Source organism: Coenobita brevimanus, chromosome 12, assembly GCF_032717465.1.
Source record: "Coenobita brevimanus isolate Jiangsu-jjx chromosome 12, ASM3271746v2, whole genome shotgun sequence".
NCBI lineage: Eukaryota > Metazoa > Arthropoda > Malacostraca > Decapoda > Coenobitidae > Coenobita > Coenobita brevimanus.
In genome coordinates, this window is record NC_136965.1 from 16,290,849 (window position 1) to 16,304,792 (window position 13,944).

The 13,944-nt window shown below is 41.5% G+C and overlaps 1 protein-coding gene across 1 annotated transcript in view; it reads right to left on the reverse strand.

Moving 5' to 3' along the window:
* LOC145412877 (uncharacterized) overlaps positions 1 to 13,944 on the reverse strand; it is a 117,503-nt gene that overhangs the window by 43,275 nt on the left and 60,284 nt on the right. The window contains exon 3 of the mRNA XM_080282676.1: positions 10,692 to 10,695. Coding sequence (XP_080138802.1) covers positions 10,692 to 10,695 — 4 coding nt within the window. The remainder of the gene's footprint in view (positions 1 to 10,691; positions 10,696 to 13,944) is intronic.

The following is a 13,944-nucleotide window of genomic DNA, read 5'->3' on the forward strand; positions in this document are numbered from 1 at the left end:
TGAAATAAAGAAGCAAATGCACTTGCAAAAGGAAGAGATAGAAAACTAGGAAGGGAGGCCAATAAGAAAGAAACAACCATCAGTGAACTAACAGTGGAAATGAATACGCTTAGGAAGAAAGTGAGTGAAATGGCAAGTACAGTAGTCAATCACGAGAGTGTTATGGAAGAGTTAAAAAATGACACAGAGACAATTAGACAAGCAAGCAGTCTTATGGACCAGAGCAGTGATATTGAGGAGAAGATAACACAGGTGAATGAAGCTGTGCAAAGCTACAAAAATGATGTAGAAACCACGTATGCTGAAATGATGAAAGTAAAGAAAGACTTAGAAACAAGGGTGGAGGAAAAAAGCATTAAAAAGGAAGTGAAAAGAATAATCCAAAACAATCCGAAGTTAGTCTGAGATTCAGTAGAAATAAATAAATCAATAGTAATCACTGGTATAGAAGAGGAAGAAATTAAAAACAAGATCACTAGAGACAAAAAGGAGATGGCAAATGTAATGAGCTTACTGAAAGAAGTATCAGAGGAAATCTGTAGTAAAGACATAGAGGAACACAAAAGGTTAGGGAAATACGAGAAAAGCAAGACAAGACCTCTAAAGGTGACTTTCCAGAGTGTAAACACTGTGGAAGAGATACTAAAAAAATGCAAAGAATCTTATGGAAAAAGAGGAGTTCAAAAATGTATGGATAAAAAGATGCCTAACACAAGAGGAACTGGAATTACTGAAAGAGAAAAGGGAGGAAGCCAAAACAAAAAATGAGGGAAGATCAGAAGAGGACAAGAAATTTTACAAAGTAATAGGATTGCAGGTACGAAAGTGGTACACAAACAGGATGGAAGAAAAAGGAGGAAGTTAGTAGAACCATGTCATGACAAGTATATAAACAAGATGATAAAGTTGATGTACTCAAATGTGGATGGAATGGTATCTAAATTACTAGAGATGAATGATTATGTCAGAGAAAATGAACCACAAATAATATGCCTAACTGAGACAAAATTAACACCAAGGATATCCAATGACATACTAAACTTAGAGGAATACAATATATGGAGAAGAGACAGAAATTTAAAAAAAGGAGGAGGAATTATAATATTAACTAAGAAAAATCTAAAAGTCAATGAAATAAACCTAGATATACCATCACAAGTAGAACTGATTGCAGTAGAGATAGACACATCTGAAGGTAAAGTAATTGTAGCCAATTTGTATATGCCACTCTGATCAAACACATAGGAAAGAGACGAATATGAGGACCTGGAAGAGAGTACAATTCAAAGTATAAGATTCTTGCTACATAAAATGGAAGAGAAATCGGAAAGAATTATACTAACTGAGGACTTCAATACAAATATAATTTGGAATACTCTAGATATAAATAGCCAAGAAAGCTGTTGGGACCAAAAGCTCCTGGATCTCGTACAAGAGTTTTTCTTAACGCAACATGTGAGGGAAACCACTAGAAAAAGAGGACTTGATGTACCTTCAGTGCTAGATCTAATATTTACTAGGCAAGAAAATGACATTGACAGTTTAATATATCACCCTCCACTCGGCAAAAGCGATCATGCAGTACTAAATTATAACTTCAGGATAGCATATGACATAGTAAACAGCAATGACAGTTACAAAAAGAGCATAAACTATAAAAAGGGAAATTATCAAGACCTAAAGAAGTATTTCTTAGAAGTTGATTGGGAAAATGAGCTTAGAGGACAAGATTTAAATGCTGTATATAAAAATTTTTGTGAATTTTATGAAATAGGAGTCCAGAAGTACATCCCACAGCACAAAGAAGCAGATAAGAAAATACAGAAATGGTTCAATACAGAATGTAAAAAATCAAAAGAAAGAAGAGATTTGTTGTGGAATAGATACAGAAGACACAATAGTGAAAGGGCGTATAATAATTACAAACAGGCAAGAAACGACTATAGAAGAATAAGGAGGGAAGCCCAAAAACAGTTTGAGGAGGATATAATAAATAAAAGTAGTGATCAACCAAAGCTGTTTTACAGCTATATCAGAAGCAAAACCAAAGTAAAAGATATAATACAATCCATTACGGACGAGGGAATCACTTATACACAAGAGAAAGATATTTGTGAAGCACTAAATAAGAATTTCCAATTAGTTTTTACAGAAGAAAAAAATTTTGAGGGACTATGTGGAACACGCATGTCCACACATACTATCAGATATACAAATAGCAGAAAAAGTAATACAGGAGGAGTTAAGTAGATTAGACAGAGGAAAAGCAAGTGGTCCTGATGAAATTTCACGTTGGTTGTTACGAGAATGTGCAAAGGAGTTAAGTAAACCATTATTTTTAATTTTCAAGAAATCCTTGAGTCAAGGGAAACTACCTGATATTTGGAAAAAAGCAAATATAGTCCCCTTATTCAAGAAAGGAAATAGACAAAATCCTCTCAACTACCGACCAGTATCACTGACCAGTGTTGTAAGCAAGGTATTAGAAAAACTTATAAGAAAAGCTTGGGTAAATCATCTAGAACACAGTATGATAACAGAAAGACAGTTTGGTTTCAGAAAAGGAAAATCATGTGTTACTAATCTGTTGAGCTACTATGACAGAGTAACAAACACAATACAGGAAAGGGAAGGATGGGTGGACAGAATCTATTTAGATTTCAAGAAAGCTTTTGACACAGTACCACACCAAAGACTTTTATGGAAGCTGTACCATCAAGGAGGAATTCGAGGCAAACTGTTTTGTTGGATGCAAGACTTTCTCATAAAAAGAGAAATGAGGACAGTACTAAGAGGAAACTACTCATCATGGAAAGAAGTGACTAGTGGAGTACCACAGGGTTCGGTGCTGGCACCAATCATGTTTTTAGTGTACATAAATGATATAAACAGTAACACTGGAAATGAGAGCTATCTGAATATGTTTGCAGATGATGCAAAAATACAAAGGAGAATTACTAGCACAGACTCTTGTAGGGAGCTACAAGAAGAATTAAATAAACTTCATGAATGGAGTAGTACATGGCAAATGGAATTCAATGTGGACAAGTGTCATGTAATCAAGTTTGGTAAAAGTGGAAAAAGACCTGATTGGGATTATAAGTTAGGAAATAAAACCCTATACACATCAGAAAGAGAGAAAGACCTAGGTGTGATTATCAATAACAGACCATCTCCGGCTGACCACATCAGCGAGAAGGTACGGAACATGTATACACTGCTTGCAAATATGAAAATAGCACTCACATACATAAATGAAGACATGCTAAGAAGGATAATAACATCATTCATTAGACCAACCCTGGAATATGCATCAATAGTCTGGAGTCCTCATCTCGAAAAGCATATAGACAAGATTGAAAAAGTTCAAAGGGCCGCTACAAGATGGATACCAAGCTTAAGGGACCTAAGCTACGAAGAAAGACTAAATAAACTGAATCTACCAACACTACAGGAGAGAAGGAAAAGAGGTGACATGATAATGCTATATAAGTGCATATCAGGAAAGGAGAAAATAGACATAAATGATTACTTAACATATGGAGAAGCATCAGCAAGAGGACACTGCAAAAAACTGCATAAGAAGAGAGGTGATAAAGACGTAAGGATATTCAGTTTCCCAAACAGAGCAATTGATCAATGGAATGCACTACCGAATGAAATAGTGTGTGCCAAAACAATTCACAAATTTAAGGATATGTACGATAAATATGGTTTAAGACACGGGACAGTACGAGCTTGACTCATTCCTGTAAAGATACAATTAGGTAAGAACAATTAGGTAAGAACACACACAACTGGCGTAGTGGTAATGCATTCGCCTGCCATCTAGTAAGACGGGGGTTCGCGGCGGATAGGGTGCGAAAAGTTTCACGAACGAAGTGGGAGGTTAATGATCCTCTTGAGGGAGGGAATGGTTGTGTGCGTGTGTGAAGGTTACAGCCTTGCCCTAGATCAGATTATATGAGCGCTTAGCTCACTTACTGGATGGTAATGAGCTGACGATCATGCCAATCACGTTATCCTGATCGACCCGGTGAATTACACACACTCACCCAAACGCATCAAATTTTGGCAGGCAGCTCTCCTCTCCGTCCACTCCTTTCACACACACTAAGAGAATATATCACATGCTTATTGTCTCATACAACTCACAGTTGAGGAGAATATAGCTGAATAATAATTTTTTCCTGGGAATTACTGTAGGCCGAAGGAAGAACTTATTTATTACATTTAAACAAGAAGTGTTTCTCAACCCAACTATTCTGTTCTAATGAGTTTCTGATAAACTTCATGCATCAGTCTAGTAATACTTGTTCTAACATTTGTCTGGAAAAACAAATATTATTAACTGAACCAAGAGCAAAAAACGTCACTGACAGAATGTGTCAATACCAGTGACTATGTTGGGTTAGCACTCGGGTGGCAATGTTCTTGTAAACCAGTGCTTTCCAAACTGGGGAACGTGCCTCCCTTTGTGGTGTGTGTGAGGTAGACGGAGGAATGACCTGAAGCCATCTTCCAAAACTTGCTTTTATATTGCTGTATGGCGCAGAAGCCTAAGCGTTGAGGGAGAATGAAGAGAAAAAACCGGAGAGGACAGAGATGAGGATCCTGCGATGGCTGATGGGATTGTCACAGAGAAAGGAGGAGGAATGATGACATCAGAGCAGAGGCAGGAGTTGTGTCAGCTGTGGAGAAGGGAAGAGAGGCATGTTTGAGGTGGTATGGGCATGTGACCATGATGAAGTTGATCCTGTGAAGGTGGCATGGAGGAATCAAGTAGAAGGGAGAAGAACGAGGGGAAGACAAAGAATTACGTGGAAAGATGGAACTGCGAAAGAATTGAGGCAGTTAGGCCTGGAGGAAGAGGACGCGGCGGACAGAAGTTACTGACGACAACATATAAGAGCGGCCGATCCCACCAGCGACTAAGGCAACGATTATATATATATATATATAAACGATTATATATATATATATATATATATATATATATATATATATATATATATATTGTTACATAGCCTATGATTTCATCATGCTTTGTATAATTCTGGCGTACAGTGTGCTGCATGTTTGATCACGATTCGCCTCGTGGCTTCCATAGTGACTAGGCTTGCGTGTTTTACCTCGCTCCTCCCTTCTCCCCTTATGGTGGGGTGGGTCGTTCTTTCTGTTGCTCGGAGCGGGATTGTCAACTCTTTGTCCCCTATGGCTTCATTTGCGCGTCCTTCTTGCAAGTTCTGTCGGGCTCTGCCGGCCCCTATATAATGAGCTCGGTCTCTGCATTGGTTGCCACTTAGATCTACTCCTCATTTTGTTAACATCTCTGTCCTCCCCTGTACAGTTGTTATTATTTTTTTGAGTGCTCAGGAGGTCTCCAACCATCTAGCAGCTGTGTAATTTGAGTATAAGTGTTATTACATTTTTTCTTGTAGTGTATACCATAAGGTGTTAATTTGTAGGCCTAGTAGGGATTTTGTGATTAATGTAAAGTTTTTTTTATGTCAGTTATTAAAAATAATATTTTGTATCTGTAATAATATATCTTGCATTCACTGAGTATTATCCGGTTTTCTCATTTTATCAGGGCTGACTTAGATAAATTTACTCTTGCTAATTTCGTGTTAATAGAGGCTATTGCAGTTAACCATATATTTGACCGGTTTTTTTTTTTTGGCCATTACATTATCCTTATGAGTCCTGAATGTTTAGTTGTTAGTTTGAGCATTAAACTTTAACTTGTAATTTTACCTAACTCTTTTGTTTTGAACCTGGAACATTGCGGGACAGTTTTCTCTGTTCCGTAACAATATATATATATATATATATATATATATATATATATATATATATATAAATATATACATATATAAATATATATATATATAAATATATATATATATATATATATATATATATATATAAATATATATATAAATATAAATATATATATATATATATATATTTATATATATATATATATATATATATATAAATGCTGCTGTCTACTGACCATCAAGTCACGGCCTTCTCAGCCACAGCCAATTAAGCAGTATGCAATTCACTATAATATGATGGATACTATGACTTTAAATATTACTACAACTTCAAGAAGTTATTATAATACCCAGGAAATTTCAATGAATATGCCGTATAAACAAACAAAAAGTAGAAATATGCACTTACGCTCATTAAGTGGCTAGAATATGCAACTGCATATGCACATATGCAATTGCATGATTATCCTTAGCCTACTTGTGAGTGTCTGTTAGATGAACTGAGAGAGTTAGACAGCGAGAGACCCAGTATTATACACAGCACAACACACACGCAGACGCTATTGATTGACCTGAAAAGGTCTAGGTCTGGCTTATGCTTAAATTAGTTTGTGACAAGCAGCCAGCATGTGCTTACGATTTAGGAAATACTGTATATCAAATTCACATTGACAACTAAGAAAGATGCATTTACCTTAAAATCTGACATGCTTTAAAGCCTTTTAGGGTAAAAAATACTAATGGTTGACTAAAACAACGAAGAAATGGAATATTATATATAGGGTACTTTATTTTTCATACACTACATATCTACGTTACAATTAAGATGTAGGTGGGGGCGCTCACCATCCACTCACTCGATGTAGTGCTGCTCTCGGGTGTCTGCCCTTTCCTCTCCTTCATCCTTCTTTCCTTCCATCCTTTTCTGTCTTTCTTTGCTTCATTCTTTCCTTGTCCTTCTGTCTGCGGGTGACTTTACACTCCCTCTTCTTTCTTTCCTTCATTCTTTCTTCTGCCTGTGGGTGACTCTACACTGAGTGACAAGCCAAATGGTTTCCAGTACACCAGGGAACCGTTTACTGCGCTGGGTGGTAACCATATAACCAAATTTTGGCCCCTGGTGGTTTAGTGAGTAATTATTGCGCTCCAATCGGATTGAGCCGGTGAAGGTTTATATCCAAGGGATGGTTGGGGTTGATTGCTCACGTAATGCCACTCAGGGATGAGTGAGGCTGGTCACTCATCTTAAATGTCGGGACCAACTGCCTAGCCCCGGGCTCCTACGCTCCTCATGGGGCAATGTAGGATTGGATGATGGATGGATGGATGAGCAACTTTTCTGAGACGTATCTGAGGTAAACGTCTGATATTAGTCTGTGTTACAATAGGGATGTTATAGATACCGAAGGGGGGCGAGTCATTATATAAGGTTACGTGTTGGTGATGTCTGTGTGTTTATATCTGCCTTGCATGATCACTGAACTAAACATTTTTCATCATGTCATGAATCATCACTTTACAGATGTTGCTGCTTCGTGTGTTACCCTGTCATAAAAACACATTCATTTAAAATCAAAGCAAATTACGTTACATTTAATGGCTACTAAGCATCTCCCTAACACTCCGCTACCCCTCACTCCCATCCCCCCCAATATACAGCTACTCCCACTACCCCCCATCCCTCACGTCCCACCCCTCCCACCACACAGCTACCCCCCACTACCCCCGCAATCTCTCACCTACCCCTCACGTCCCACCCCTCCTGCTATGCTAGGTGAAAAAGGCCCGACTCCTCGTTCCTAGAACACCTAACGTGTAGCGGGGTCCTCTTTCGAGACCGGGGCTTAGTGCAATAAAGAAAGGTAGGACACAAAAACTCCAGGCAATAACCTTTACACGTATATTACCACAGTCAGACACAGGACAAAAACAGCAGATAATACAACACAGTATATTGTGGAGAATAAAACCTTAACTAGATAATCAGTATCTCGCAGGATACTAGCTTAACAGACACTGATGCTAACACTCTAGGTTTAGTGCACAGGTGTACTTGGAACACAGGGTCGCGGTGCACGTGAGAGAGTAGGAGTGGGTTTTACACGGGGGGGGGGGGAGGGGTGACGCGCGGAGGGTCAGATTAGTTATAGTAATATTAGGAGGGAATTGATATTACGGATTCTTAGTATATTCTGGTAGCAAGGGTATTTTGATAATTGATTATATTGCTAGTCTAGGTTCTTGCATACGCACTGACTGTTGAGAGGAGATTTATTAAGGGAGGTTGGAAGACACTGAGAGTTTCGTTATGTTTGTGGTAATACGAGCGGGAGGGTATTACTAACACTTTCTCTTCACTATTTCCTCGTAGCAAGGGACGTCTGGATATTTGCTAAGGAGAATCTCTCGTGCTAGGAGTCTTACTGATTTTATACAAGGGCGACGCTAGTGAGTCTGATTCACCAGAAGTTAGGCTCTACACTCATCCTTATTAATCTGCCCCGTGATATCACGTATTCGCCTGTTATCTTCTCCTGAACACTTGCCCTGTTATTCGACATATACTAACTCACTGTATCATTGTTACACTAACTCTGGGGCAACATCACACTTAACATAAGTCACTTATATGGTGGGGGTGGCGGGGAGACACGCCGGCGACAACTCTGCCGGAACAGGGGCACCTCCAGGGGAGGGCGTGCCGAGAGGGCACGGGACGACTCACAGGGGCGTCTTCTCTCGTCCAGGGCTGCAGGTGGCGAAGAGCCCTGTATTTTTCGGGCTGGGTATGGGGGTATGGCCCTCAGGGCTGGGGCCAAACAGGTCCAGGAATCTCTGGCTCAGGTCTCGGCCAGAGGTGGAGGTCTTCCGCCATCGGGGCGCGGGGAGATCGCGTCCGGGCACCCTGGGGACGGCCTGGAGTACCCTAGGACTGCGGTCCCCAGAGTCAAGGGGTGCCGTCAGGGAGGGGCTGCAGCACTGACCTGAATTAGGGTCCATCAGGTGGGTCTTCTCCAGGGCCAGGCGTAGGGAGCAGAGGCCGGGGGAGGCTGTAGGGCCTCTCTGGGGTCCTTCTGCACTGGAGGTCCAGACACTCGTCTCACACTGGGGCGGTGACACTGCTCTCACCTCTTTCTGGCCTTGGGGCCTGGCTATTGGCCGTGGCTGCCCAAGGGCGCGACTATGAGGCGCCAAGGCCCGGCTACTGGCCATGGCCTGAGTGGAGGAATCAGCGCGCCTCTGAACACCTTCGGAGCGGCTATCGGCCGTCACACGAAGATGGGAGCGGCCCCAGGCCGTCTCCTGCAGTAGGGAGGGGGAGCAGCTATAGGCTGACTCGGGGGCAGCACTTTTGGAGCGGCTATTGGCTGTCTGACGAAGGCAGGAGTGGCCTCTTGCTGTCTCCTTCTGCCAGAGGGAGGAGAGGCTTTCGGCCGATTTGGGAGCATCACCTTCGGAGCGGCTATCAGCCGTCTGACGAAGGCGGGAGCGGCCACTTGCCATCTCCTTCTGCCGGAGGGAGGAGCAGCTATTGGTCGACTCGGGGGCAGCACCTTCGAAGTGGCTATCGACCATCTGGCTAAGGCGGGAGCGGCCACTTGCCGTCTCCTTCTGTTGGAGGGAGGAGCAGCTATCGGCCGTCTCCTGCAAGAGGGGGTGTAGGGCAGCTATCGGCCGTCCCTGGAAGGACACCTTCTTATGAAGGCGGGAGCGGCTATCGGCCATCTCCTGATTACCCTCAGGTCGGTGTGACACCGATTCCCTTATGAGAGGCGGGCGGCTATCAGCCATCCCTAAAGAGAAGGCACCTTCGGAGAGGCTATGGGCACACTCCTGTAGAAGGCGGGAGTGGCTATCAGCCGTCTACTGAGGGGCGCTGTTTGGAGCTGGATAGGCAGCTTCACCCCGATCTGATCTGGCGGTCCCTCTCCCCGAAGGTAGTGTTGAATTCCTGCTAGGGCGATGGTGAGGAGGCTGAGTGTTATAGGGGCACACAGCCCGGGCTGACTTGTGCCGTTGTCGCACTGCATCCTTCGGTTCGGCTGCGGCTACTCCGTGGGGTCCGGGTGGGGGTGTCTGAGTTTCCGGGGGCACTATGCTGTAGCTCGCACATGTTACCTGTCAGGGAGTTTCTGGTGGCACTATGCTGTAGCTCACACATTTTACCTCCTTTACCCCCAACACTGTTACCAGATCAAATTATTTGCCGCTCCTGCTGCCTTCTATGCTGTGTCCTGCGCGGAAATTTCTCCAACTGTACATGGTCTTTCTGGAGTAGAAAGAAAGAATGAACTAGCTAGAACAAGCAGGATTAGTGTGTTTGCCTTTTTGGCCTGGGCAATGCCTGGTAGTGTAGTATAAAAGAGAAACCTGGGGAGGGGGGGATAGCAATTCTGTCATGAATGAAATGCTGACTCAGGCGATGTTATTCTCCTCTTTAGCCCTTTCTTATTTACAAGTATGTCATACCATAATTCTTTCATTATTCCTAGAGACGATTTTATTTAATTTGGGCAAGATCCCCCTTATTAGGGGATTTAACGAGCGTTTCAGCTTGCCTCACGCATTCGAAAGATGTCTCCTCTTGGTGTACACTGATAGGCCTGCTGTACTTCACCACACTTCACACACACTCCTCTTGGTGTACACTGATAGGCCTGCTGTACTTCACCACACTTCACACACACTCCTCTTGGTGTACACTGATAGGCCTGCTGTACTCCACCACACTTCACACACACACAGTCCTCTTGGTGTACACTGATAGGCCTGCTGTACTTCACCACACTTCACACACACTCCTCTTGGTGTACACTGATAGGCCTGCTGTACTACACCACACTTCACACACACTCCTCTTGGTGTACACTTATAGGCCTGCTGTACTCCACCACACTTCACACACACTCCTCTTGGTGTACACTGATAGGCCTGCTGTACTTCACCACACTTCACACACAGCTCATCACTCCATTTAATGAATTACACAACAATCAGTCTATACTTCGATTTTATTTTTCCGACTCCACAGTTCGCGGGCGCATGTTCTTACCTAATTGTTCTTACCTAATTGTATCTTTACAGGAATGAGTCAAGCTCGTATTGTCCCGTGTCTTAAACCATATTTATCGTACATATCCTTAAATTTGTGAATTGTTTTGGCACACACTATTTCATTCGGTAGTGCATTCCATTGATCAATTGCTCTGTTTGGGAAACTGAATTTCCTTACGTCTTTATCACCTCTCTTCTTATGCAGTTTTTTGCAGTGTCCTCTTGCTGATGCTTCTCCATATGTTAAGTAATCATTTATGTCTATTTTCTCCTTTCCTGATATGCACTTATATAGCATTATCATGTCACCTCTTTTCCTTCTCTCCTGTAGTGTTGGTAGATTCAGTTTATTTAGTCTTTCTTCGTAGCTTAGGTCCCTTAAGCTTGGTATCCATCTTGTAGCGGCCCTTTGAACTTTTTCAATCTTGTCTATATGCTTTTCGAGATGAGGACTCCAGACTATTGATGCATATTCCAGGGTTGGTCTAATGAATGATGTTATTATCCTTCTTAGCATGTCTTCATTTATGTATGTGAATGCTATTCTCATATTTGCAAGCAGTGTATACATGTTCCGTACCTTCTCGCTGATGTGGTCAGCCGGAGATGGTCTGTTATTGATAATCACACCTAGGTCTTTCTTTCTGATGTGTATAGGGTTTTATTTCCTAACTTATAATCCCAATCAGGTCTTTTTCCACTTTTACCAAACTTGATTACATGACACTTGTCCACATTGAATTCCATTTGCCATGTACTACTCCATTCATGAAGTTTATTTAATTCTTCTTGTAGCTCCCTACAAGAGTCTGTGCTAGTAATTCTCCTTTGTATTTTTGCATCATCTGCAAACATATTCAGATAGCTCTCATTTCCAGTGTTACTGTTTGTATCATTTATGTACACTAAAAACATGATTGGTGCCAGCACCGAACCCTGTGGTACTCCACTAGTCACTTCTTTCCATGATGAGTAGTTTCCTCTTAGTACTGTCCTCATTTCTCTTTTTATGAGAAAGTCTTGCATCCAACAAAACAGTTTGCCTCGAATTCCTCCTTGATGGTACAGCTTCCATAAAAGTCTTTGGTGTGGTACTGTGTCAAAAGCTTTCTTGAAATCTAAATAGATACTGTCTACCCATCCTTCCCTTTCCTGTATTGTGTTTGTTACTCTGTCATAGTAGCTCAACAGATTAGTAACACATGATTTTCCTTTTCTGAAACCAAACTGTCTTTCTGTTATCATACTGTTCTTCTAGATGATTTACCCAAGCTTTTCTTATAAGTTTTTCTAATACCTTGCTTACAACACTGGTCAGTGATACTGGTCGGTAGCTGAGAGGATTTTGTCTATTTCCTTTCTTGAATAAGGGGACTATATTTGCTTTTTTCCAAATATCAGGTAGTTTCCCTTGACTCAAGGATTTCTTGAAAATTAAAAATAATGGTTTACTTAACTCCTTTGCACATTCTCGTAACACCCAACATGAAATTTCATCAGGACCACTTGCTTTTCCTCTGTCTAATCTACTTAACTCCTCCTGTATTACTTTTTCTGCTATTTGTATATCTGGTAGTATGTGTGGACATGCTTGTTACACATAGTCCCTCTCAAAATTTTTTTCTTCTGTAAAAACTAATTGGAAATTCTTATTTAGTGCTTCACAAATATCTTTCTCTTGTGTATAAGTGATTCCCTCGTCCGTAATGGATTGTATTATATCTTTTACTTTGGTTTTGCTTCTGATATAGCTGTAAAACAGCTTTGGTTGATCACTACTTTTATTTATTATATCCTCCTCAAACTGTTTTTGGGCTTCCCTCCTTATTCTTGTATAGTCGTTTTTTGCCTGTTTGTAATTATTATACGCCCTTACACTATTGTGTCTTCTGTATCTATTCCACAACAAATCTCTTCTTTCTTTTGATTTTTTACATTCTGTAATGAACCATTTCTGTATTTTCTTATCTGCTTCTTTGTGCTGTGGGATGTACTTCTGGACTCCTATTTCATAAAATTCACAAAAATTTTTATATACAGCATTTAAATCTTGTCCTCTAAGCTCATTTTCCCAATCAACTTCTAAGAAATACTTCTTTAGGTCTTGATAATTTCCCTTTTTATAGTTTAGTCTCTTTTTGTAACTGTCATTGCTGTTTACTATGTCATATGCCATCCTGAATTTATAATTTAGTACTGCATGATCTCTTTTGCCGAGTGGAGGGTGATATATTAAACTGTCAAAGTCATTTTCTTGCCTAGTAAATATTAGATCTAGCACTGAAGGTACATCAAGTCCTCTTTTTCTAGTGGTTTCCCTCACATGTTGCGTTAAGAAAAACTCTTGTACGAGATCCAGGAGCTTTTGGTCCCAACAGCTTTCTTGGCTATTTATATCTAGAGTATTCCAATTTATATTTGTGTGCGTGTGTTTGTGTGTGTGTGTGTGTGGCCGGTATAGTTCAGATGCTGCACTGTGAGGAGAGAGGGAAAGGGAGGGATTAGTAAACTGTGGAGTAGAGGGAAGAACTGGGTAGTCATGGAATGCAAGGGGGACTTACACACTGGCGGATTTAGGGGGGGGGGCATTGGGGCCATGCCCCCCCCCCCGAGGATGTACGTTGGCGCCCCTCTGTAATTCCTTTCCGTTGTTTGCTGCGCCTCTTGTTCCTTTCATCAGCTCCTAGGGCTATAGGCAGGAAGAAGTGTCGGGCACCTCACCCTCAGCCAGACATATCGATGCTGCACACAAAACGTACTCTTTTAATACATGTGTTTGTGTGTGTTTGGAAATGGGGACGTTAGTAAACGTTTTCCTATAGAAAACGTTCACTGTATGTCTAGCCTAACCTTCCAAAAGATACTCTTAAGAATATGATATATACGTAATAAGTAGTGAAAATTTAAATAAGCTGGCTACTAGCGGGCGCCCCTTTCTTGCACGCCCCCCCCCCCCCCAAGAATAGCCGTCTATGGCTCCCCTGTCTTGCTGCCCCCCCTCCCCCCAGAATAGCCGCCTAGCTCCCCCTATGGACTTACACAGTGTGATGCATTGGGTGGATGGGTGAAGGGTGGCAGAACTAAAGTGGACATTATTGTGTAGGAT